Below are 27603 nucleotides of genomic sequence, written 5' to 3' on the forward strand. Positions count from 1 at the left end.
TCCTCATTACAGCTCTGTTGTGAAAGCACTACTATTATTCCCACTTAACAAATAAGGAATTTTCTATTATAACATTTCCTTTATGTAGTGGAGTTCTACCACTGCTTTGTTTCCTCTCCCCAGGGCCTTGACATTCCATGACATGATTCCATGGTAGATGTAGGTTGAACACCAGGCCATCTCCACATTGTCATGCACTACACCTTACCTTTCTTGTTTTCTTCTGAAGATTTCCCAAGCTATCTGTTGTGTCCTCCACCCTGTCTGCTGACCGAGAACACACACCGGACTTTGCAACCCTTCCTTTAAGAACAGTTGTCAGTCATTGAACTAGTCCAAGAGTCTGAGTAACCAATAGAAGCAAGATTCTATTCAACTTCACTCATGTCTCTTGTAATTTCAGGATACTTTATGATAACTCATTTTGGACGATAAATGCAAATAGTCCTTGATCACTCCTCTTGCCTCTGCTACCACTGTGCTCTTCACTCTATAAAGGAAGAAGAACAAAGACAAAAAGGGGGAGGAGAAGAAAGAGGAAGAGGAATCACATTTTATTTCCAGTAATTTCCTGAAAGCAGAAATTCAAACCTCAAGGGACATTTGTATTTCTGAGGTGATGTGTAACATTGGAGTGACCTCTCAGCTTTGACTCAGGCTCACAAAGGCCCTGCCTCTGGCCCTCAGTGGAAGTGCCCCCACATAATCCAATGGAGAAAGGAAACATATAAATTTCTGCAGATGGTGACACAAAAGCCCAGAAATATGAAATGATCCACTCCAGGCCACACAACTAAAATGTGGGAGAGCTAGATGAAAACATTAGGATTAGGCCTGTCTACTCCTGACTTGATTTTCCTTCTATCACCTTATGACCTACAACCATTCCTCTCTTAAGACCTTCAATACAACAAGTATGGAGAGTGCTGTGTTCCAAAGCTACTTTGTTCCAATCCTCCTTTGTTTCAGAAAATGTTTTTCTCCTACAGACAAGGCTGCAGGGATGAACTCTGCAGGACTGACTTGTGTAACAGTGGCTCTGGTGCACTGCCTATAAAGCTCAGCATACTTGGAGAGAACTAACGGGTATTAAAGACAACAGAGGTAATCTGCCACATCCCATCCAGAGATATTCAGGGATGTTAGGTGGAAGGACTGCATTTCCCTTTCTTTGTGTCAGCCTCAGAGGACAGACTCACACAAGCGTTACAGAGCTTTCTCCAGGAATAGAGTCAAGTCAGTTTGGGCTATATCTTGGAATAATAAATTCTGCAAGTAAGACAACACAGTAAAAGATAATATTCCCTAATATTAACTCTCAGTTTTCTATTGCTTTTAGAGTGGTTCTTTGTGGAAGTGTTCTTAGACTCTGTGATCACTAAGACTGGGACTTTCTTAAATATTTTAGCTACTTTAGTCATATCCCCTCAGATTTGGGTCCCTCCCTGTAAGAATTTTCCTGTCTTGGGGTACATGAGTGTCTCAGTCAGTTAAGTATCCAACTCTTTATCTTAGCTCAGGTCTTGGTCTCAGAGTCATGGGTTCAAGCCCCTCATCGGGCTCCACACTGGGCATGAAGCTTATTTAAAAAAAAAATCTTTCTGTCTTTCTCCACGCTGCTCTTCCTGCCACACATTCATCAGAGTCCCCTCTGCATTTTCTCTGACTCCACAGTCACTGCCTTAATTTGTGGTGCTGTGGCTTCCACCCAGGTGTTATACTTTGGAAACAAATGTCTTTTGGTTTGTTCCCAACAGTCCCTCTTAGAGTGCCTATTGTTTCACTGGCCTGTTGAACACAATGTCTCACTAGTCCCACTGTCTTTTCTGCTGCACCATAATTGATAATTCAGAGCCCATCATCTTATAAACATGTTTATGGTCTCTTCAACTCCTCTCTTTCCAGATGAGAAAATTCACATCTTCATCTTTTCCACAGGGGAGGTCATCTGACATTGTATGCTATTTAAAAAAATATATATTGTGGCTCATTTTGCTGGATTGATATTTTCATTTTTAGAAGAACTTAGTATCACTTATGAATGTGGAAAGTTTATAATACATTCTTTTCTTCATATCATATATAAAGCCATGAATAAATACCAATCCCATTTTCTATTTTTATAGGATTCTCCTTTTTTTACTCTTCCAAACATAGACTATGTTTATGATCTATTTGTGATCTAAAATAAAAAATGCTCCCTGACTTACTTTGTAGTATGTGTTTTTGACTTTTCTATAATAAATTATAATTACAATAAATTATATCCATTGTTTTCCCCTTAAATATGTGTTTTATATTGCTTAAACAATGCTAACCAACAAGTCAAGGATGAGTTCCTCTTTATTATTTTATTTTTTTAATGTTTATTTATTTTTGAGAAAGAGAGAGAGAGAGAGAGAGAATGTGAGCAGAGGAGGGGAAGAGAGAGAGAGAGACACACACACAGGATACGAAGCAGGCTCCAGGCTCTGAGCTATCAGCACAGAGCCCGACGTGGGGCTTGAACTCACAAACTGTGAGATCATGACCTGAGCCAAAGTTGGACGCTCAGCCGACTGAGCCACCCAGGCATCCCTGAGATGAGTTCTTTAAAAAAATTCTTCCTATTTTTGAGAAGAGAGGGAAACAAACCACAAGAGACTCTTTTATTATTAATTTATTTATTATTGTTTAAATTTAAGTGAGACTCTTTATGATAGAGAACAAACTGAAAGTTGACAGAGGGAGGTAGGTGGAAGATGGCTAGATGGGTGATGGGTATTAAGGAGGGCACTTGTGATGAACACTGGGTGTGGTATGTAAGGATGAATCACTGAATTCTACTCCTGAAACCAATATTGCACTGTATGTTAACTAAAATTTAAATTTAAAAATTCTTCCTACTTTATAAATGTGGTACAATTTTTGTAATAAGCCCAGTCTTTATTATAAATTCTCCTCCACATGTAAGAGTGTATCATTATCAGTACTCCTGACTCTTCTGCACCCTACCTTAACCTCACTCCCACTTTTGTACAGGGATCCAGTGACCATTCACTCAGTGTACATTTTTAGTTACAGCTTACATATTCTGACAAAGGATTTTCTAATTTTACCTTTGGGCTCTTCAAATTCTAAGACAATATCATCTTGACTAAATGACAATATAAGCACACCTGGTTTTAAAAATCAGGTAAGTCTAATTAATACTAACCCTCTAAAAACATATCCATAAATCAGCTATCCATTGTCCAAGTAATAAGGATTCACAGCTGTTCAGCTTGAACTTGTTCCAGTAATTTGGAGTTTGTACTGAGCCCAACAAACTCCTGCAAAGAAATGTAATAATCAAAGCCAGACACCATTAACATTTCAATCTGATATCCAAGTACCTCACAGCCTGCACCTGTGGGTCTTTCCATTTCTACCTCTGCCTCTATCTCTACCATTATTCCCACCCAGACTATGCGCATTTCTGCCTCTTTGTACTTTAACACAGAATGTATACTAACTTGCATTAATGATCATTTTCATACTGTGTATATCCTATTTGCTAAAATACATGGGAAGCTATTTACAAGTGGGTGCCATGACTCTCATCTCTTTAAAACCCCACATTTAATAAATGTTTGAAAAAGGTAGAAAAATGTCAAAATATTTATAGGACCTATGTATTTGCCCACACATTCTCTTTTGATATAAAAGAGCATCTAGTTTACTATGTCTGAATTAGCTAATAACTTATTCATTAACAAATGAGAACAATTCCTCATTATAATATTTGTATTAGGAAATCCACTGTTTGAAGGGATTTCAGGGAAGTTTCTTTTCACTTCCTCTGATAAAATATTGGATAAAAAAATGTTTTCTTTTTTCTGCCCTCCTGCTTTTATTTCTAAAAGTGAAAGGAGTTTAGGAAAGGTAGAAACACGGCCACCCATTCACCGAGGACAAAGTCACTTTAGCAGCTCTAGGTTTAGCCACAGAAAAACTACTCAGCTTCTAAGAACCAGGCAAACAATTTCCCACATTGGCAATTTGGCAGCAGTACAATGTTGAGGACACTTTCTCAACTCAGCTGAGAAAACTCAGGAAAGACCAAATGGAGGAACAGAGGACAAAGTTTTATGGTCTGTTGGGGATGTGCCAAAGAATATCAGATAATAGATGAAATGCAGTTTGTCATTTACCCCATTGGTTTCAGGGGCACACTGTGCTCAAAGCTGTTTCAATGGAATGAGTCACTCCTTGCAGAATCCACCACAGCTCAAGTTTAATCAGGCTTACAACAGCTTAGGAGAAAGCATAGCTATGTCCTCCCATAAAAGATGGGCCAGCTGAGGTAGCAAAGCATTAGAGGAAGAGCTATGGGTTACATTGATAAGGAGAGAACCGGGGAATGGCACTCATGGAAGTCGGGGGTAGGGGGAGGTATACCCAGGGGAGAGGGAAGTAAAGCCTGTTGAGCAGCCCATAGAGATCTCATGATTAGGGAAAGAGGTGGTCACTCTTTGGTCACTGAAGTCCAAGGCTCATGGATCCAACATGTGACAAGGCTCAGAGACCACTTTCTGCTGCTACTGCTTACTGCCAGGTTCCTTGTCACTGTCTTCCCCCAGAGAAAATTCCCTTGTGGGCTTCTGAGTTGCACATATCCGGGTCTCCATGGGGCAGTCCTGGCTCAGAATTGCCTGAAGCAAGAGTCAGGAAGAGAAATTACTGCATATATTTTACCAGTCTCCCAGTTCCCTTCCCTCACTAGCTTACTCAAGTCTAGTATTGTTCGGGAAAGAGTCAAGAAATGGGGTAGGATTCTTTTTCTGCTTCGTTTACAGGCACAGGCCTCCCAAGGCACCTAGGTGTAGCAACTCTAGTCAAGAGAAATATCTGGAATGCTTTTAATTGAATCTTAAAAGTGGTAATACAAACTATAGCAGGGAGTCAGCTGAAACTGGAACCATCCCCTATCAGACCCCTCTGTCTTCTTCCATCCCTTTGAGCAGCCCCCATATCCATCACTAAGCACCCTTAGGGTGCTCACGCTGCAATAAAAAGAAAGTATCTTATTAACTAAAATCATATGTTGTGGTCTCTTCCCTGGGTTTTGTACTTTAAATGATGACCTGGTAAAGATAATGGCAGAAAAAAAAAAAAAAAAAATATATATATATATATATATATATATATATATATATATATATAATGGCAGACATGAATTAATGAATTAATGAATGAATTAGCCTGGTGGAATTTTGCCTTCTTTGCGGAAATAATTTGGTAACTCATATTTTGCTAGTAACTAAAGTACAGGATGCTTTTGATGGCCCCCGCACCTGAGGTTCTCATTGTTCTTCTTTACTTAGGACCCTTTTTAACCACCCGATGTAAGAAGCAAAGTGGTTACATAGAAAAGGGAAAATAAGGAAGAAAACAAAGGAAACATAAACGTGAAAATTAGATCAGAAAACATGGCAAAGCAGAAAAACACTCAAAGAGGGAGGAAATGGCATAGGATAAAAACAATGTGAGAGAGATATGGAAAAAAAAAACCCCAGATTATTATTTTTTTAGCAGCAGTCAGAGCCCCTTACCAGCTTTTCCTCCTTGGCTGGGGGGCTTCTCAGGTAGTAACAGAGAGGAGCATACATGATGTTGATGACCCCAATGATGACCATAAGCCAGGGGAAGCCAATGGCATGCACAATGGCTCCCCCGGTGGATGGGCCTGTGAGGAATAAACCAAATTTACCAGTGTTTATTGAGCCTTGATCACATAGAAGACACCATGCAAGGGGCAATAGGTGACCCAGAGGATGTCCTGAAGTCAAATATCTCCAGAACCTTAGGAGAATCAGCCTTCTGACTCTATTTCCAGTTGGTAAACAGTAAACAAGAGAAAATGGAAACCAGGTCCTGGGTGCTCCCTTCTCCCCTGCCAACATACCTATAGCAAAACCCATGCAAAAAGCTACATCAGCTATGGCATAGACACTCCCATACACCGAGGTATGACGCAGGTCCACCAGGTGTCCCATGATGGGCATCACAGAGGAATCCACCATACCTGTAGCCAGAGGAAACAGGACACTGTCAGCTCTACTCACAGTCCCTTCCCTTTTTGTGGCATCTTTCCTTCTTATTCTCCTTTAGTCTTTTTGCCTGCTATCCTCCCACTCAGCACTGACACCTATTCCTGGTAGGAGTTAGAAGTCCACATCTTTGTCAGCTGCCCTCCTGCTCCTTCTGTCTTTTCATATACCTCCTCTTATCTGACCCAAGGCCAAAATTCAGGAGGTTCTTATCTCCTTTAAAAGTACTCTTACCTATGGAAAAGCCAAGTCCTGCATTGGGGCCAATGAGACCAAAAATATTATAAGCCAGAGGAACCTGCAACAGGGAAGGGAGAAGAGTTCATCAGGAGTCCAGCTGAATCACCACAGAAACAAAGCGTTTTCATATGGAATGCATTTATTAGCCATGTGCTGTGTACCACATGTATTATCTATCTGGATTCTCACATCTCCTTATGAAGAAGAATCTTTACCTCCAATTTAAAGATATGAAAGTTAGATTGGTGCCATTTGAATTAAACATCCTATCCAAAGTTAAGATCTAATAAGTGGCAAGATTAAGTCTAAACCTCAAATTTGACTCCATTATACTATAACAATGCTTGAGCTTCTGTTGAATGAGCCCTCCCCCTACTTTAACCACCGCCCACCCCCCCACCCCAGACATACATTTCTGTCCTCACTATTCATTGAATAGTGTTTCCTCCCTTTTCTATTAGGAACATTCAAAGGTTTTAGTTAAATTCTAACTTGGTAGCCACTGGAGGAAGACAAAATACACCAACAACAAATTACCCATAATCTAGAGGGGCAGGTGGCATGTTTGGGGTGCTATATCAGCAAGCTTGTGAAACTCATTATTCTGCCTTACCAGTGCTCCACTGAGAGCCTTCCTTTCCTCTTTTGCTGATTCCTTACCTCCCTCTCTCCTTGAGCATCTGTTACCTACACCTGCCCCAAAACATTTACCCCTCAGAGGTTTAAAATACCATTTAGATGTTAGTGGCTAAACACAATTTTAAGGATTATTCCCAAGGGGTATTTATATTTTACCAGCAGTTGTCTTAAGATTTACTGTGGGCTCACTATGTGTCAGACACTGTTGCTATTTATATGGACAGCCCTATGAAATGCTAACAGAATCCTCTCTACACAGATGGGGATACTGAACAAAAAGAGGTGACATATCTAGCTCAAGTCACACAAGCAGCAAGTGGAAAATCTGAGAATGAATGTGGAGCTCATGTTCCTGATCAGGACCTCCAGCCTTTCTTGAACACTGTATTCAGTGCTTTACAGCTCTAGTCTCATCTCCCTCAAGCCTAGGAGACAATTGTGCTGATGATTCCCATTATGGAGAGGAGAAAATGAAGGTTTAGAGAGCTTGAAGGGGGCTCTTGAAAATAAGAAAGTTATTCTTTCTTTCTTTTTATACCAAATATTCTGGCACCAGAGCCTGCAACTCAGATGATGGTTCCCCTAGGGTCCTGTCATGGTGGGATGAATAAATTAAGTCATAAAAGTCATCACTCTGTTGGCCCCAGAAATAGATACCAACTTGGATAGTTTCATGTGCCCATACATAGGACCTCAGACCTCTGGCTACATCTGCCCCAATTACACTTCCTCCCTCCTTCCCTCCTCCTTTAATGGGATGCCTGATGGCATCTCTCCCAGTTCTCAATTCCTACCTATGCAGAAACAGTCCTTCCAACAATCATTGCCAAGTTAACCCTCCGTTTATTTTAAAGGAAAATGGTCTTTAAATGTCTCTCTGTCTCTCTGTCTCTCTCTCTCTCTCTCTCTCTCTCTCTCCCTCCTAGACTTATACTTACACAAAGCAAGCTGGTACCTATAACCATCATCCCAATCATGGAGCAGAGCCACCTGGAAGAAAAAAAGCCATCAGCAAATATTGCTAAAGGGAGAAATTCCTACCACCCCTAATTCCAGGAATCCCTTAGGATGTGAGAAGATGAAGACATCTCTATATGACTTGTTTATAACCAGGTGAGAGATCTTTCCCTGTTTTTTCATTGCCCTCATCTATTCCAGGCTCCATATCTCTTTCCATAGTAGAAGCAGAGGAGGTGCAACGGAACATATTATTTCTTCCTCTAGAAGAGGAATCAACTTACTCAGAATGTACTTGCCCCTTGGTAGTAACCCTCAAACATAAATCATGCTACTCCCAGTTCACACTATATCTTCCCTATTCATATTTTTTCTGGTCTTCAAGGTTCATCTCAAAAGCCACAGAAAATACCATACTTCTTTCCTTTTCTGACTTCCTATAGCAGGGGTTTTAAGAACTTATTTTTTAAATCTTTATGCTGAGCTCCAAAGATAAAATTAAAGTTTTTCCCACTGTAGTTGAACAGAATCCATACTCATATTTTTAGCCCTCAACCTTTTACACTTGATGGCCTCTGAGGTCCCTCTAGAACTCTCTAGGGATCTATGGAACACAATCTGATAACCACTGCCCCCAAAGTACTGAGCTTTCTCATGACTGTTCTCTGTGGGGTTATTTTAGCACTTCAACTAGACAACAAACAACTGGAAATAAAGGTTATCCCTCACAACCAGCTCAGGGCCATCCTTTCTCTATATTGTCCTCACCAACTACCCACCCTCATCCTCCCTGTGGGCAGCTTTTATCTATGTGTACTTGTTCTAAACTTTAAATATCAGAGAAGCTGTTCATTATCCTAAGCTCAGGGACAACCTCAAAAGGTTCTCTCATCCTACATTCTTTTTATTCTCCACAGATTCCCAGGTTACATACCGACCCATCTTGTTTGCCAACACACCAAAGAGGTTGGTGCCAATGAGGTAGGACACACTGGCAGGCAAAAAAGCTAGACCTGTGGAAAGACAAAGGTCCTCATCTTAGGACATTCCCAGTTAACTATTACATAATTTATTTCCTACAAGACAGTTAAGTCTTCAAGGACCCCAAGCCACTTTGTTACCTATTACCTTCAAGGACCCCAAGCCACTTTGTTTTGTGGTTTGGAGATCCTTGTGCAAACCCAGAGAAGTTGACATAAGGCTCTCACCTCCATTTTCCTCAGGAGTAGGACTTTGTTTAGCTTTAGTACAATGTGTTCCAAGCTCCCCACTTAAACTTCTTGAAGAATGGCTCTAATGAGCCATTTTCATGTATAAAATCCTTTTGATTATCAGCCTAAGACCATCAGCATTAGAGAGAGAAATAAATATATCTTGGGACGTGAAATTCCTGCCTTGCTATTCACCTTTCTTTCTATTGCTCTGGTAATGATCTTGGGTATGTTACTAAATCTTTCTGAACTTTGGTATATACATCTGGCAAAAACAAAGCTATGACTCTATCATACCAATTTACACTGAGAAGTAAATTGTATAATGTATGTAAAAGTATTTTGTAAACTGAAGCACCAGCTACATTGCTTTCTCTGACTGTAGAGCCAGGTGGTTTAGATCATGGGCTTTGGAGCCACACAGTTTTGGATTCAAACTAGTTTCGCTACTTTTTAGCTCTGTGACTTTGGGCAACTTACCCTCTCTGAGTCTCATTCATTCATTCAGTTTACTTTTAATGAGCTTTTACTATGTCTCAAGTGTTCTAGGATTAGAGGGGGTAAATAAGATAGACAAAATCTTAGCTTTTGGAGAGTTTACATTCCAAGAGAGGGGAGCCAGAAAATAATAAACACACAAACAAATGAATGAAAAAAGATAATTTTGTAAAATGGTAAGTTCTGTGAAGAAAATTTAATGTGGTGACATGGAAGTGTGACCAGGAACAAGGCTAACTTCAGTTTGGGAGTTGAATACTTTTTTGAGGAGATGACATTTAAACTGAGATTTGCGAATCAAAGCAGAGCATTCAAAGCAGGGGGGAAAAAGCACATCTAATGCAAATACCTTAAAGAAGAAACCATTTGTCTGTAAGGAAGTCTGTGTGGCTGAAACACAATGAGCAAAGTGAAGAGTGATAAAAAAATACAGGTCTATGGGGGAATGGGTTAAATGGGTAATGGGCATTAAGGAGGGCACTTTTCAGGATGAGCACTGGGTGTCATATGTAAGAGATGAATTACTGGCTTCTACTCCTGAAGCCAAGGCTACACTGTATGTTAACTAACTTGAATTTAAGTTAAAAAAAAAAAAAAAAAGAAAGAAAGAAAATGTAAGCCTAGAATTTGGGATTTATTCCAAGTGCAATGGGAAACTTTGGAGGGAAACAACATATTTTAATTTACATTTTTAAAAGTCCTCTGGTTGTGGTTAGAAGAATGGGATCACAGGACAAGCATGGAAGTCAGAAGATTATTTGTAGAACCCAAGAGGAAAGTGACAATGCTTCAGCTTAGAGGTCACAATAGAAAGAAGTGAATAAAATCAGAGGTGTTAAGGTGGTAGAGTCAGTGGAATTTTCTGTCAGATTGGGCGTGGGCATAGTGGGAGTGAGGGAAAGAAAGAAATCAAGGATCACTCTTTTTTGTCTTACTTAATTTGGTGTACTACTTAATTTTGTCTTACTTAATTTGGTAGAGGAAGAGCTTGGGGGAAAAAACATGAAAGGTTTGAAATGTGTATTAAATATCCAACTGGAGATGTCAGGATGTGAGCATACAAGTCTAGACAAGTCTAGACAAGTCTGATCCTAAGCACAGATATAATGTTTGACTCATTGGTTTATACATGGTTCTTAAAGCCATAGGGAGGGCTGGGATCACCTCTGAAATATCAGATAGAGAAGAATAGAAATCCAAGGTCTGAACCTTCAGGGACTCTTAACTTTAAAAGTTAGCAAAAGAAGAGGAGCTAACAAAGGTAATAAGAAGTAGCCAAAGAAGTGGTTGAGAAGGGATGGAATGAAGAAAAAGAAGAAGTAGAAGAAGAAAGAAGAGGAAGAGAAGGAGAAGAAGGAAGAGGAGGAGAAGGAAGAAGATAAAAGAAAAAAAGGAGGTGGAAGAGGGAGTTGAGCGAGGGAGGAGGAGAAGAAAGAGGTGGAGATGGGGGGAGGAGGAAGAAGAAGAAAAAGGAGTAATAGTGGTGCTGGGGGCAGGTGGGGGTGGGGTGGTAATGGTGGTGATAGTGGTGGTGGTAGTAGTAGTAGTATTAGTTGTTGTGGTTGTAGAAATAGCAGCAGTAGAAGTAGCTTGGCCTCTGAAGGAGTTGGGATGCTTCAACCATAAAGAGAAGGCAACGAATGTGGGTACAAGTGCAGGGAATATGTGAGTTCCTATCTCATTGCTTCTATTTTCTCAATGACTAGGAGATGAGAAGGATGAAGGTAAAGGAATCAGGGTACAGAGGAAGTTTGAATGGATAAGTGTAAAATTATCATTTCAGAAAGTTGGAAGGAGAACAAAACTGGGGACTTAGAAAAATGTTGTTGGGTAATATGAAAACCTACTTCAATTTTTGTAAAGTAACTCCACAACCAGCAGTGAGCCCAATGAGGGGCTTGAACTCATGACCCTGAGCTGAGATCAAGAGTCAGACACTTAACCAACTGAATAACCCAGGTGCTCCTATGAAAACCTACTTTAGATTTGTAGCCATAAATATAAGGTTAAACTGAGAGCCTAGTTGTGTGTTTTCCTACAGCCCCAATCCACTACTCATGTGCAGACAAGGAGTGGGAAAACAGATTGGCTTAACCAGAATTAATGCTGTGCCAGCTGACAACCCTAGAGGGAGAGCAAGGCAAAGGAATTAGCAATGCTTTCAAAAGAGTAACATCATGATGGAATCCAAGCTGAGTAAATGAATAAGTGAGGATATGAGAAATGATGGAAATAGGAAAAGAATTGAGGCCAATGGATTGGTGAGCTTAGAGTAGCCAAAATTTGTTGATATGGAGATATTAGAATACCTGAGCAGGGAATATGTAAGTTGATAACCTGAAAGCTTGGAATTGAAATTTCAAAGGTGATACAATTAAAGGTTTGATTGGTTGAGGTGGAGAGGAGAAAGAAAAATTGCAAAAGATTATTGTAAGAAAGTAGATTAAGGAATAGGCCAAGATGTTGGTAAAGTTCTCCACCTGGATATTGAAGCCACCAAAAGTGGCTATAGGTGTAAAGGATAAAAGAATATGAACCAGCTATTGACAACTTTAATGAATGAGAATGGGTAAGTAAGGGGTCAATAGGTGATTGCAATGAAGAGAGGTAGAGGGGGGTATAATATGATGACATGATCTTCAAGAGTGTTTGGGTCTTTGAAGGAGAATTAAGAAGAAATGATCCAGCAGCAGCAAAAGTAAGCAAAGTCTAGAGGAATGTGGACTTCCATCAAGAGGGCTGGGAAAGGGTGTTCTCAGGAAACATTAGGGTTTCAGGGCAAGAGAAGATGAAGGAAGTGTTTGGAGAAGAAGATGAAGGCACGGGGACGCATGTCAATGACAGGAGGTTCTACAAAGCCAGGGAGTTTTTGGAGGGGAAAATAGGAAATTGGGTAAAGATTAAGAAATTTATTTTTTTTAATTCAAGTTAGTTAACATACAATGTAGTCTTGGCTTCAGGAGTAGAACCCAGTGATTCATCTCTTATATATGACATCCAGTGCTCATCCCAAAAAATGCCCTCCATACTGCCCATATGAAATATGGCGTTAATAATAATTCCTACCAGATGGGCTGGTTGTGAGCTTTGAGATAATGTATGCCAACCATTTTTCACAGTGTCTGGGACACAATAAGTGCCCTCAGAGCACCAGCCTTAACTGTTAACATCATAACCAGTGAGTAGCAGGATCAGGACTTGAACCCAGGCCTTCTCCTTCCGACTTCCTGTGTCTCCACTACCCATACCAGTGGTGTGAGAGCACAGATGGCTCTGGCATAAGGGACTGTAGAGAATGCAGTGTGAGTTTCTTCAAGTCTCACTAGCCTCTCTATGCCTTTCTGTAGCTATATGAAGCAGTGTTGCCTGATGGAAACTGTCATGATGATTACAATTAAACCCAAAGTACAACAATTCACCAGTTATTGGTCAATGGCTTGTTTGACTTTAATATTCTCTTCAATGGGCTGAAAGTGAAGCATATCTTAGTGTATTTGTCTATTTGTACAGGGCATCAAAACTGTACCCAGTTGTTTATTTGTAATTGCTTTTAAAAATTTAAAAGTATACCTACTCCATTTTTTACCTGAGATCTGGAAATGAGCATCTCTAAGAAGCCCACTAGCCACTTAAATACATCTCCTTAATATTGCTTTGAATGACATGGAATTTTCTAAATGAGATTTTCCTCAACTAACGTGGCTTGTTCTTTAGGATCTGGGTATAGGTTGCATTTCAATAGTATTTTGTGCAAAATAGGTGTTACAAACTATATGTCTACAGACAAACATATATTTTTCACAGCATATCTTCAAAGGAGCAGGAAATTACACATATCTGTGACTGTTTAAATAATTTCTAGAAAAATAATGATGAAAATAATAATTTTTATTTGCTGAGTATAACTATCCTGTATTCTTGTACTATGCTAATCCCTTTAGAATACATAGATATATTTAATCCTGAAAACATCTCCCTTTTTACAAATGGAAAAAAAAAAGTGGTGTGAAGTGGTATGAAGAGGTTAAATAACTTATCCAAGGTCACAACCAGTAAGTAATCAGGATTCAAACCCAAGTGGGCCTATTTCCAAAGCCTGTGCTGTTTCCTCCACTTAGAGTGCTGGGTCACTTAAAAAGTGTCCAGTCACAGACCACAAAGCACCCTCAAAACTGCTGTCTCCAACTCCTAACAACCATGAGAGGTTGTCTCCATTTAGTGCAATATTTTTCAGTGTGGTCACTGATACCACATCAGCATCACCAGGAAACTTATGAAAATGCAAACTTGATTCTGTCGAATTTCTGGGTGGGGCCCAACACTCAGAATTTTAACAAGCTTTTCAGATGATGTGAGACTTTTTGAAGCTAGACTTACAGATGCAGATAGCATTGAGGAAAGTTGTAAAGGATGGTGGGAGACAAAGCCTTATTGGTGTTTTGACTTACTCTCCAGAGGGCTTTCTGCTGCAGCCTCACCTCCATAAGGGACTGTGTGGAATCAGCCCAGTGAATTTCTTTTGGTGTCACTAGCCTCTCTATGCCTTTCTGTACCTAGAGGAAATAGTGGTCCCTAAAAGAAACTGTCATGACAATTACAGTTAAACCCAAAGTCAACAATTCAGCAGTTATTGAAGGCTGGTTCACTTTTCTCTCCTATAGGGTGAAGAAAGGCTGAAGAGGAGTTGTTCTGAGCTGTATTTGCCCACCTGCACCAAGAGCCTGAGCCAGCAGAGCCTTGGAGCAGAGGATGCTTTTCTATTACAAGCACCAATTCAATTAATTGTCATGGTCAGAGGTAGTCGCAGCCCAGAAAAATTCAATTTGAGGCTAGGAGTGCAGCTTGGAGCCTTGCTTAGAATTGTCCCCTAAAGAATTAGATTTAGTACTTTTTATTGTATACTGAATTTTATCAAATTCATATCAACTTCCCCTCTGGTCCCATAAGCTTCTCCTCTCTACAGTGACTGAATGACATGTAGCCTTCTATGTTCCCTTTTCTTAGGCTTCCTGAACCTAAGCTCATCTAAGCTCAGATGAGTCATGAGTACCTCTCACCATGAATCAGAGGAGGCTAGAGGCCTTTCTCACAGAACAACATACTCCATAAACACCTTGTTAGAGGTAAAAAGATAGCAAAAGGGTAATCTAGGGGAAGGGGAGTTGAAGAGAGAAAAGTGTGGATGTTAATGGTGGTGCATATTAATATTCCACAGGTGCAAAGCATTTCCACAAATTATAACATGTATTCCTCATATTACCCTTTGAACTAGACAGTATTCTGATGCCCTCTTCAGAGATGAAAAAAAATATTCTCAGAAAATTGATGTGGTTTGCATAAGTTTGCATAGCCAATCAATGGAGCTGAAATGAAAACCGAGGTCTTTTGACTAAAAATTATTGATCATTCTATGACTTAGCTGGGCATGTTGACTCTCCATAGCCCCTCTCAATCCCTCCCACCCCGCCCATCTCAGGATGCTTCTTGGAGGTACTGCCTGGCCACTCAGGCTCAATTTATAAGTATGGAAAGAGAAAATACAAATGAAAAAAAAAAAAAAAAGAAAAGTGGTGACAAAGGAAGCACATTGTGACCCTGAAGACCTGGACCTGATAATGCTTCTCAATTACCTGAGAAATGGCCATGGCACACACCTCTGGCTAAGCCCAAGTTGGGGAATAAGGTCACTTACCTAACTGCCACTCAGGGGAACACATGGTCTGCATCATCCAGATGGGCAGTGTGGGCTCCAGCATGGCCACTCCCATGTTAGCAAAGCAGAGGGAGCCTGGAGAGACATTTCTGTGAGCCCCCATGGCTACCCTGAAGCCCAGACTCTTCCTATCCCAAAGGGAGGCATTGTCAGCTTACCTGCAGCCACCAGGATATAAGGGTCTTTGAGAAGTGTAAGAAGTGGAGTCCCCTTGGCACTCTGAGAACATGCACAACAAAAAAACATCCATTTGTACAGTGTACATCTCTCCTATTTTCATATAATCTGAGAATATGCAGACAGGACCTTAGAGACCATCTATGTCAGCTATGTTACAAGATGGTCAGCTATGACCATCTATGTTACTGAAGAGAGCAGACACACAAGTTAAAGGAGATAAAGTGACTTGTCCAATGTCACAGAGTCACCTGGCAGTTTACCTCCTGTATATAAGACAGACAATGTAGTAGTCATAAAGAGTAGGACAACATATTCCATACATGATTCCTGCCTTCAAATGATCATCAACCAGATGAGAGTGGATTGTCAGCAAGGCCAGCTTTGGACAATGGATGTCTGGACTTCTGCTCTTGGGCCTTACCACTAGATCTCACTGGCATTAATGTTTGCCCTGGGAGAACCACAGGCAAAGTACTGAATCCCAAAGGTGAACACAGAGGTGATAACTTCGAAAGCTTCTCAAGCATTCTGAATGCTTTATTCTAACCATTTTGAGCCATACTAGACAAGTATAGCAGAAAGTGTTTGAATATCTAGATTAAAATGTGAGCCTATGGACACCTGGGTGGCTCAGCCTGTTAAGCGTCCAACTCTTGGCTTTAGCTCAGGTCATGGTTTTGTGGTTCTTGAGTTTGAGCCCTGCGTTAGACTCCACACTGATGTGCAGAGCCTACTTGGGATTCTCTCTCCCCCTCTCTCTCTGCCCCTCCTCTGCTCATGCTCTCTCTCTATACCAAAATAAACTTTAAAAAATAAAAATAAAAATAAAATATAAGTTCTAAATATTCAGTTCTAACTTCTGTCTACCCCCAGCAAATTTTTATTCCAGCTAAACTCAATCATTCCATCTTCTTCCCATTCATTTAGTGGGTTATTTTTGCCTAACTAACTTCGTGGTTATTTTTGCCTAAACTATCTTCCTTCTCTCTACAGGTCCAAATCGTCCAAATTCTACCCTTCTTCATAGTCAATCTTAAATAGCTCCTTCTTTTCCACAGTATTCCATGACTCAGTAGCTGGAGCTTCTCCCACTTTCAAACTTCCTGAATTCTGTGCCTTAATCCATGGTGCTAACTACATCTTATCTTGTAATAGAATGAATAGTTTTGGTATGATAATCATCTGTGCATACACACAAGGGTGGATTGAAATATTCAGAGATATTAAAACTAAACATATAATTCAAATTAAAGAGACAAACCTAAATCATAAAATACACATAAAGAAGTCCAATAAGCCCTTTGGCCCAAAAATTCCACCTCTAGAAATTTATTCTATAGATTACTTCCAATGTAATAAAATGTATATACATAAAGTTATTAATTGTAGCACTATTTATAATTGCAAAGTACTAGAAACTACCTAAATGTTCAAATCTATGAGATTGAATAAAATATGGTACATGCACAATGGCATTTCATACAGCCAGAAAAATAATAATTGAATTTTTTGCATATCTGTAACATTACCATCTAAGTCAAAATTATTGAAAAAGATATTAGAAAATAATTTCTCCTCTCACAACACTTTTGACACTGAATGTGGGAACTTTCACCAAGCAATTCTTCAGTTCTTTGTGGGCACCAATCGGTTGTCCTAGAATGTAATTCAATTCTGACACTAAGTACTTGGAGTTAGCACACACCCCACAGATTAACAACTTGGTCCCGCAAGACTGCCCCCACTTCAGATCCCAATTGCAAGTAGTGTGTTCCCATATTACCCACACTTCTGTCTGATGTGGCTATAAAATCAAGGTTTTTAGATCAAACTTTCCCACATTTTCTGTACTTACTTGTCTTTTATTCTATGTGGTTTAATATGAATTTCTCAGAGCCATCTTTGGCTTGGGGTCAGACAAATACCAACTCTGATATTTAATTTTTTTTTAACATTTATTTTTGAGACAGAGAGAGACAGAGCATGAACAGGGGAGGGTCATAGAGAGAGGGAGACACAGAATTGGAAGCAGGCTCCAGGCTCCGAGCTGTCAGCACAGAGCCCGACGCGGGGCTCGGACTCACGGACCGTGAGATCATGACCTGAGCCGAAGTCGGCCGCTTAACCGACTGAGCCACCCAGGCGCCCCCCAACTCTGATATTTAATCGTGATAGGATGATAGTGTGCAAAGATGCTCTTGGTGGAGAGATTGAACAGCATCTAAAGTCTTCTCTAGCTCTGAGGTGTTATAACCATGAATTCACAGGTCCCAATGTCATTCCCTCTTGTTCTGAGTTCATATATATAAATTCTGTAATGTTTCTTTAATTTTTCATAAGGTCCTTCCTCCATCTTTGTCCAACATCAAACCAGACTCCCTCACCATCCCCAACATTACCCTAAATATGGACCTATCTTGGAATCCAGATATAGTTCTCACTTTCCATCACTCCACTCTTCTTCACCTTTCTTCTTATGGTTTGACAGGGATGATCTAGGGGAGACTGGGTCTTAGCACTTAACCATTCTATATATCCCTTGGCAATGGAGCTTGGTGCCCTCTTACCTCAGGAGAGACTTTGGAAGGCTGTAGGATACACAGCTGGAGTGCTAAGAAAGAAAGAGGCAGAGAAAGAGACAGTTTAGTTTGTCCACTGATTATTTGGAAACTCCAGTAACAGCCATAATTCTATTGCTATTATCACCCTATCATGTAGAGATCTAACTCTCTGAATTTCTTCCTTCTTTCCAAGAATGGGGCAGTCCTTGATTTTTCAAGTATGTCAAGACTGACACCATAGCAGAGTACATTGCCAACCTGATTTAAGCTATCATCTGTCTGGTGATCTCTTATGGTGACTTACCTCCATTTAGTAGCGCCAGAAAGGCCAATATAAGGAAGGGTGAAGACCGCCCAACAAACACATACATCACACTTCCAAAAGGAGCTCCCACTGGAAAAGAAAAACAGATTTCAGAGGTAAGGGTCAATTCCTAGTTGGTGTGATTTGTCCACATATATCCAATGAGATTTACCAAAGCTCTACGAGGCACTGAGCTCCACATGAGGTTCTGGGGATTCAGAGATGAAGAAGACCTGGTTCCCAGGGGCTTACTTTCAAATAGAGAAAATGCATGTGATTGGGGTGGGGTGGGATGACCCAAATAATTAGAACATGGTGAAAAGTAAAGTTCAACAGGAAAGTTTCAATCTACAAAGTGCTGTGTAAACACAGTGCAGTGAGTTCAGGTGGCCACAAGGGCTTTGTCAAGTGGATAATACAGGTGGGGAAGAAGCATAAGTGAAGAACATTGAGGTGTCATAAAAGAGACTGTAGTTGGAGAAGAAATAGAATGAAGTCAGTTCAGTGTTCAGTCACTAGAATGTGAGTATTTGGGAGAGAAAGAGTAGAGGTGGGGAATGTTGATGCCAAATAGTCAAGTGCCCCGTATATCCAGATAAAGCATGTATTTGGCCTTGTGAGCTATGGAGAAACATGTTTTTTTAGCAGGGGAGAAATGCCACCAGCTCTGGGCATAGGACATTTTTTCTGGTGGCAACTTGGGGGAAGAAAGGAAGGTGAACGAGATCAGGCAGTAGGCTGGTTCCAACTGAGATGTGATGAGGAACCAACCTTGAGGAAGTAGCTATACAGAATATACTGGGCTTATCCATTTGAGAGTGAGAAGTGATAAAGGAGACCAAGATGAACCAAAATTTTAGCTTGGGTGGGAAAATGGATATTAACAAAGAACAGGGTTTTTGTTCCCTCTTCTCCCATGGTTGTGGTGGGAGGTGGGGTATGGACCAGGGAACAGACCTTTGGTGTTTTTCCCTCAATGAGATTGCAAGGAGGGGAGAAACCATGTGTGAGGCTTCTTACCCATATCCCCTCTGTCCTAACATTGTGCTTGGCATGAAATAAGTGCTCCGTAAAATATTTGACTTGTTGGACTAGTCAAATGAATCATATGAGAGATGAACCTCAAAGGAAGTATGTTACAGCTTGGGTTTTTAGGCCAGAAAATGTGAGTCTATATCCTGGCTCTGGCATTTTCTGTATGTGTAATCTTGGATGGTTGCTTAAACTTTTTAGTTCTCATCTGTATAATGAAGACAATAATTCCTCCTTTATAGTGGTGTGATGACTAAGAGAGATTATGTCTGCAATATATTTAGCACAAAATCTGTCAAGGAGCTCCTTTCATTTTGAGAGCACTAGCCATGTGTGGAAATTGAGGTGAGACAGTGGCTGCTAACATGGGTTTCTGGACCATTCCCAGGCCCTCATGGGCTATTAAGCTTCTTAAGGGGAAAGAGACTTTGCCTTTTTTGGGAAACATTTCAGAAGGACTCCACATGTAATTGGAAAGAAAAGGGAAAAAAAAATACTGTCTTCCTTGAACTTAGAAACACCTGCCTCCTGGATCCATCTTCAAAGAGTATGCACTACCCTACCCTCTGAACCTAGATTTGGGTCCAGGTTATGCTTACTCAGCACTCCCAAAGCCAGGCCCCCCAAGGCAATTCCCATGGCATGCCCTCTCTCATAGTCATCAGTGTAGACACTTGCCAGCATCCCAAGACCTGAAAGAAGAGTTACATAATGGAGTTAGCATACAGGAGCCCTCTGTCTGCCTCTTTCACTGAATTCTTGGTCTATTAGTTCTTAGTCTTCTATCCCTATTATATCTTCAGGGATCATCTTACCTAGAGTTCCAGTTTGAGGGTTTTTATAAAACTTAATGCATAGTACTTTATAAATACTGCCCTCACTGGTCCCCCAAACTCTCACATTGCTGTCTCCTTCTGCTCACAATATTGTTGGAAGTGTAAAAGTCTCTGGGAAGGGTAATACAGAATACCACTGTCCATTGATTCTGCATTTCATTGCATTTTATCATTCCCTATCTTATTTTCCTGAAGGAATGTATATGAGGTAGGTCAAAAAAGGAAAAAAATCTATAAACACAGAACACTATTCTATTCAATGGAGGTGCTAAAGGAAGACATAAACAGAGTATCTGGAAGACAGCATGGGTTGGGCTTTCATGTCAGTTGTTCATGTGAAAAATGGCATAAAATATCTACTTCATAGGATTACATTAAATGTTGTATTTGATGATACTTTTCAAAGTGTGATAGGGTTACTGGTAGTATTCACATTATTCTTCCTATAAAATGTTAAGAGGGGGACAGAGAAAAGACCATAGAGTAGCATTAAATACAAACCTGGCCTACTGCATGGTCTTACTGAACTTACTTGGACCTAAGATGGCTATATCCAAATATTATCAGAGGAAGTTGTGTCAGGCTTAAGTATTTATAACACTGCCAATAACTACAATTATATTGTTTTTGTTTATTCTTTTAATGTTTATTTATTTTATTTTTGAGAGGAGGGGGAGGTGGGGGGGGCGGGTTGGGAATAGAGAATCCCAAGAAGGCTCCACGTTGTCAGCATGGAACCTGATGCAGGGCTTGATACTACAACTGTGAGATCATGACCTGAGCCAGAATCAAGAGTTGGACACTTAACTAATTGAGTCACCCAGATGCCCCCAATTGTCTTGTTTTTGAATCATAATTTCTTCCTACTAGGATACTTTCTTATCTATTCATATAAATCTTATAGGGTCTGAAGATGGTAAGAGATGTATGGGTGTGTGTGTTGGGTGTGTGTGTGTGTGTGTGCATAAGATGTCAGTATTACCTGCAACAGAAGAAAATGAGGATCCAATGCCTTGAAGGGTTCGAGCCACAAAAAGTAGGGTATAGGTACCAGAAAAAGCAAACACTGAGTAAAGAGAACAGCAAGAATGCTCCAGTTAGCAAATTGTCTTTATCCCTGGCCACCAGAAAATATGCCCATGATATTATAGATATAAGCCACTAGATATATGTTTTAATAAAGCATGATCACTGCTTTCTGTTTTTGGATTTGTCTTTCTAATCTCCCATGCCTTATTTAGGATTTAATTTTCATTGACATGAAAACTGAGAAACCACAGAAACATAAACCAATTCACCACACAGTGGATGGAAGGCTGGATTTCCACATTTCCTGTCCAAAGCTCAACATCCTGTCCATTGGAATCATGGCTGCCCAAAAACTTTAATGCCTTTAGATCCTACTTCTCAATCCTTTATATTCAACACCCACATTTGACCTTTGCCATTGTTGGGCTCCATTGGGTCATCTAAAGTGAGAGGACAAAAGCTATGTGTAATTGAAGGACCATTGGCATTGGGTAGAAAATAATATCTTGTGATCCAATCAGGTATTTCCTCTTATTTTACCTGGAAGATCTTTTAACCAAATCAAATCAGTGAGTATGTGTTAAGTAATACCAAACACACAGCTATCATATACAGACTCTGTAGCAGATGTGAAATAAAGAAAACATCCAGTTCATGCCCTTTAAGAGGTTCAGCCTACTCAAGACTAGCATACAAAAAACTGAGTACCAAATAGAAATACATTATCAAAAACTAAATTACAGGGTGTTGGTAGTAAGCTTGGTAAATCTAGACATGTCTCACCTTCATTTCAGGACAATGTCCCTGAAAGAAAGAAGACTCTCTCCCAAAGTATTTGAATCAGCAGAATTTGAATCCATTTACCCTTTCATTACAGATGTGTTTGGTTGTTTGCTGTCTTATAATTTTCTCCCATTACTTCCTGACATGATCATAGTCTCTCAAACATGCATGGACTTGGTTTCTCTTTGCTGGCTTTCTAATGCCTTCTCCTAAGCTTTCTGATTTTCAGTCTGTTCAAGGTTGGCTATTCCTATTTTCTTTGAGAATGGAGTTACCAACTTGTTACAGTTTGCCAAAGACTTTGCATTCTGGAAGGCCCCTGAATCTCAGGCAAAATAGAATGGTTGATAACCCTATGTAGGAAAACCAAAACAATTTCTTTCTCACTTTGCCCCCAAACACGGTCTGCCATTTCACTCCTAATTACATTAAGCATAGGTCTCAGCTGGAGGCCCTTAAGGGTAATAATGGGCATCAGCAACCTCTTTTCAGTATTTAAAAAACCCTAAAGAGATGCCACATAAAATTCTGTAAAGAGCAAACATTTGCTAGAATTAGGCCAATTCAGTATAGCAACACTGGTTATAGCATGGAAACAATAATTATTATTTAATTGCAGAGAATCAAGCAAGGACCTTATACTAAAGAGTTTGGGATACTATAGCATTATCTTATTTTGCAGGGTGCTTGTTTTATCTCCCCAGACACACATCATAAACCTCTGGACTGGAACCATGTCATTTCATTCTTTAACTCCCCTCAATGGCTTTTGCCATCAAGACATAATATGTGTGCTCTACAAAGTTTTTTGGTGAGAATTATGGTCTCATTTGATAAAACAGAATCCTATTCATTTTTAATCTATTATGTGGCATGGACTGAGATTCTACAAGTTCAATAAACATTTCTAACTTGAATTTCCTCACTTTCTTTTATTTAGCTAGAATTTTCACAAGTAAGCTGCAGTTCTCAGAACTTCACACATCAAGCTTCTGCTCTTTGCAGCTTTCCAACCCTGAATGCAACAAATTCCTGTTAAGCATTGGTTGATAAGAGTTAAGCCCTATGCTGAAAGGGAAGAAAACTTGAAGAAAGGCAATAGAAAAAGCAGAAAAGTAACAAAAAGGTGATAAGAAAAACAGGAGAGAGAAGGAAATAATGTTACTGGAAGCAGAGTAAGCAGAGGCAAGCTACCTTCTCCTGTATTAACCTCCCACCCCCCTTCATTCCTTCTTATTTTAATTCTCAGGGTCAATTTCCAGACATAATTTGTTCACTTACTATTTTTATTCCATCTCTATTTTATTAGAACATTTATATTATACTGGATAGACTGTCTTTATTTTTCTTTTTTTTTAAACAAAATTATTTCTCTAAACTATAACCTTTAATGTCTTTACTTGAAGGCAGTAGACTCTTTGGTATTATCCAGTTGCTATTGTCCAATTTAGATTCTTTGCTGGTGGCCCTTTACCTTTGTGTATCAAAATAATACAAACTTTCTCCAAATATGGGAGGTTTGTACTAAACTCATTCAAGGGACTACTGATACACACACACACACACACACACACACACACACACACACACTATAGCCCACCTATTTAAAAAGTATTTACAATTTTCCCCAGCTGATGGAAGCAAAGTGTCTTTTCTTCTATAGCAGAATATACAAATTCCAAGTAGAATGATTTGCCACTACTGCTCTAGTCCCTATATCAAAAGCAGCAAAGTATTTAAATCAGTGTCAGGCTATTTAGATACTACCTAGCTAGCTTGACCCTACTCTCTTTATTGTAGTGGATGTGATAAAATCAAAGGTAATCAATGAATAAAATAAAAGATGAAGCAAATTACTTACTAACTGTGGAGAGAAACAGGATAACAAAGCCAACAAACATGGGGATGTGATATCCAATCCTAAAAGAGAATTAAAAAGAAAAAGATACAGTCCCAATAGGCATCCATATACTTGGACTATATATTTTTTTCTTATAATTGGGAATATAAATGCAGTTATTGAGTACATGGAAAACATGTCTCTGAATGCAAGTTTAGAGATGAATATGACATATGAATGTGTATAAGCAAATAAACAAATATGCAAATTTACCCAGAGACCAGGGCCAAAATCTTTTTTTCCAGGAAGGATGCCCTAGTCAGAGTATATATCCCTTTGAAACATCAGGGTAATCCCAAACACTTCTAACAAACCAGTGTTCTAGATTGCAGTAGTCCTGCCTTTGAGATATGTTCCAGAGCACTGAAATAACATCAACAGTATACTTCTGACCATTGGTTCTTTTCTTGGTACTCAATAGTCAGTACATCATTAAGAAAATTTGAGCTCCGTGGCATTTCATCAATACCATGTTATCCTTTGGGTAAACAGCTGACTCCGCAGAGATAGACAAGTGAGTTCTTTTCTTCCTCTAACTACCTTTATGATACCACAGCCCATCCTCTTGCTTCTGAGCCAGTGAGTACCATGTAGAGCACTGAACTTATTGAGATACCTGTTGATGAAAGGTCCCACGAATGGGTTGACCAGAAGTTGCATCAGAGCCTTTGAAGCAAACAGAACCCCAACCCGTATGTTCTCTTCCTCCAAAAACTCTGTGCCTTGCAAGCAGTTGTTTTGTTGTGCTGGGATGGCTTCAGTGACTAGAGGAGGGATGGTACCAGAAGTGCGATCTGTCCATGCTGTGCCACTGGGTGCACTTTCTTTAATAGCCATGGTGTCATTTCCAAAGAAGGAGAAGATTGTGGAAAAGGCACGAGGAGTAAGGACATGCTGGGAAACTGTGGTGGTGCCAAGGTGCAGAGGAGTGTTGATTTCTTTGAACTCTGTGGCATATAGGAAGTTGGGTACAATGGGCACTGAAAGTCAAGAAGGACAAGTGATGAGGGCTAAGGATACTTTTTAATGCTAATTGGTTCAAAGGCATTACTATAGGCTCTATATCATGCTCAGTGTGACATGATTTGAAGCCTACTAAAAGACTGCGCCATCCAAATTATCCTTTTAGATTAAGTAAATTCCAACTAACATAAAATTGGTCGCATTACTCCTGGATTCTGTATGGGCCAATCACCTACTCACTAACATTTATTTTTAATCACAAAATCATTACTTATGGAGTTTTCACAATTTTTCTCAAACATACATACAGAGAGTGGGGAAATTTTCAACTCACCAGATGCTCACTTTCATAGCTGAGGTTGAACAAGGCAAGCTTTGTCTTAGTGTTTCAGCTTTCATACAGAGATGGCAAAGAATGGAGATGGTAGGGTCAGGGAAGTATAGTGCAAGAAGGTCTAGCTCTGGGATCAGTTGGACAGAGCTTGAACCCCAACTTAGCATCTATTAGTAGGGAAGTCACAGAACACTTCTGAACCTCATTTACCTTTTGTGTTTTTCAAGTCCACTCACTGCTAAATTTTAGCAGGGTGTGTGCTCCCTGCTGGAGCCCAGACCAAATTAACCCCCAGGGCAGAGACATCCAAACATACCCACTACAGTAAGTAGCATGTTGTCCAGGAGCAGAGCAACAAACACCACCACCAGTACCAGCTTCCGGGACTCTCTCCTCTCCTTTAGCAACTGCTGAGGAGCATCCCAAACTATCCTGAGCATGGTGAGAGCTGGGCTGAAGGTGTCTTCTCCAGTTTCTTATGGAAGGTCCTCTTACAGCTATAGGTCTTCTGCAGCCTTTACAGAAGAGGGGAGAAATCCTGCCCAGACAAGTGGAACTCACTATTAAAATAAAAAAGTGCAAATAGTTGCAGATACTAGAATGGTATTTGAACCATTTCCATGCCTGTGTCTCTGTTCACTTATACATCTCAACAATTCTACTGGGTTCCTGGAATGCCTTATAAGAAAGCACTGCTTACCACCTTTTTATATCTGGAATTCTACCTAGCATATTTTTTTTCTTTTTTTCAAATTTTTATTTAAATTTCTATTTGAATTCTTTATATATATACATATATATACATATTTAAATATATAATATATTAAAAATATAAATATTATTTTATTTAAATTCTACTTAGTTGCACTAACTACAGTGCAATGTTGGTTTCAGGAGTACAATCCAGTGGTTCATCACTTACATACAACACCCAGTGCTCATCATAACAAGTGCCCTTCTTAATACCCATCATCCTTCTAGCTCATCCCCCACCCACCTCCTTCCATCAACTCTCAGTTTGTTCTCTATGAGAAAGAATCTGTTATGGTTCACCCCCCCTCCCTTTTTCCCCTTTCCCGTATGTTCATCTTTTTTGTTTCTTAAATTCCACGGATGAGTGAAATCACGGTATTTGTCTTTCTCTGACTGACTTATTTCACTTAGCATAATACTTTCTAGCCCTATCCATGTTGTTGCAAATGGCAAGATTTAATTCTTTTTAAAAAATTTTTTAGGTTTATTTATTTATTTTGAGGGAGAGACCACAAGCAGAGGAGAGACAGAGAGAGATGGAGAGAGAGAATCCCCAGCAGTCTCTGCACTACCAGTGCAACACCAGGGCAGAGCCTGATGCAGGGCTCGAACTCACAAACTGTGAGATCATGACCTGAGCCAAAGTCAAACGCTTAACCAAATGTCAAACTGAGCCACCCAGGTGCCCCAAGATTTCATTCTCTTTGAATTCTGTGTAATAATCCAGTGTGTGTGTGTGTGTGTGTGTGTGTGTGTGTGTGTGTGTGTAAGCGTGTGTGTATCACATCTTCTTTATCCATTTATCAGTTTATGGACATTTGGGCTCTTTCCATAGTTTGGCTACTATTGATAATGCTGCTATAAACATCAGGGTGCATGTGCCCCCTTTGAATCTGTATTTTTATATCCTTTGGATAAATACCTAGTACTGCAATTGCTGGATCATAGGGTAGTTCTGTTTTTAAATTTTGAGGAACTTCCATACTGTTTTCCAGAATGGCTGCACCAGTTTGCATTCCTGCCAAAAATGCAAGAGGGTTCCTCTTTCCCGATAGCCTCACAAACACCTATTGCTTCTTGTGTTATTAATTTTAGGCATTCTGATAGGTGTGAGGTGGTATCTCATCATGGTTTTGATTTGCATTTCCCTGATGATGAGTGACATTGAACATCTTTTCATGTGTCTGTTAGCTATCTGGATATCTTCTATGGAAAAATGTCTATTTATGTCTCTGCCCAATTTCTAATTGGATTTTTGTTTTTTGGGTGTTGAGTTTGAGAAGTTCTTTATAGATTTTGGATACTAACCCTTTATCACATATGTCATTTGCAAATATCCTCTCTCATTCCATAGGCTACCTTTTAGTTTTGTTGATTATTTCTTTTTGCTTTGCAGAAGCTTTTTATCTTAAGTTCCAGCAATTCATTTTTGCTTTTGTTTCCCTTGTCTCTGGAGACATGTCTAGTAAGCAGTTGCCATGGCTGAGGTCAGAGAGGTTGTTGCCTGTGCTCTTCTCTAGGATTTTGATGGTTTCCTGTCTCACATTTAGGTCGTTCATCCATTTTGAATTTACTTTTGTGTATGCTGTAAGAAAGTGG

The 27603-nt window shown here is 39.8% G+C and overlaps 1 protein-coding gene across 5 annotated transcripts; it reads right to left on the reverse strand.

The window, feature by feature from the left end:
- Positions 1-3864: 3864 nt before the first annotated feature.
- On the reverse strand, positions 3865-25780 carry SLC18A1 (solute carrier family 18 member A1). 5 transcript variants are annotated; one of them, XM_060655934.2, is made up of 15 exons: positions 25568-25780; positions 24571-24934; positions 23916-23974; positions 21225-21308; positions 20006-20098; positions 18375-18464; positions 18077-18120; positions 15488-15548; positions 15309-15404; positions 8842-8920; positions 7889-7940; positions 6306-6369; positions 5927-6046; positions 5574-5707; positions 3865-4673 (listed from the first exon to the last, which is right to left on the reverse strand). In XM_060655934.2, exons 1-15 carry the CDS (start codon positions 25689-25691, stop codon positions 4560-4562), a joined length of 1578 nt encoding a protein of 525 aa, XP_060511917.1. In that variant the 5' UTR covers positions 25692-25780; the 3' UTR covers positions 3865-4559. The 5 variants fall into 5 exon arrangements, with proteins under 5 accessions (XP_060511917.1, XP_078301231.1, XP_060511918.1 ...); XM_078445105.2 differs by lacking the exon at positions 21225-21308; XM_060655935.2 differs by lacking the exon at positions 15309-15404.
- Between the last annotated feature and the right edge of the window lie 1823 nt (positions 25781-27603).

The sequence above is a fragment of the Panthera onca genome, chromosome B1 (genome assembly GCF_046562875.1).
Source record: "Panthera onca isolate mPanOnc1 chromosome B1, mPanOnc1 haplotype 2, whole genome shotgun sequence".
Classification (NCBI taxonomy): Eukaryota; Metazoa; Chordata; class Mammalia; order Carnivora; family Felidae; genus Panthera; species Panthera onca.

What these genes read in the sequence shown, in the direction of transcription:
- SLC18A1 (XM_060655934.2), bottom strand. Translation starts at nt 25,691, where the DNA reads ATGCTCAGGATAGTTTGGGATGCTCCTCAGCAGTTGCTAAAGGAGAGG. An exon ending in CTTCCAAAGTCTCTCCTGAG is followed by an intron (nt 15,549 to 18,076) that starts GTAAGAGGGCAC and finishes GCATGTTCTCAG; the next exon opens with AGTGCCAAGGGGACTCCACT. An exon ending in TTCCCCTGAGTGGCAGTTAG is followed by an intron (nt 8,921 to 15,308) that starts GTAAGTGACCTT and finishes GTCTTTCCACAG; the next exon opens with GTCTAGCTTTTTTGCCTGCC.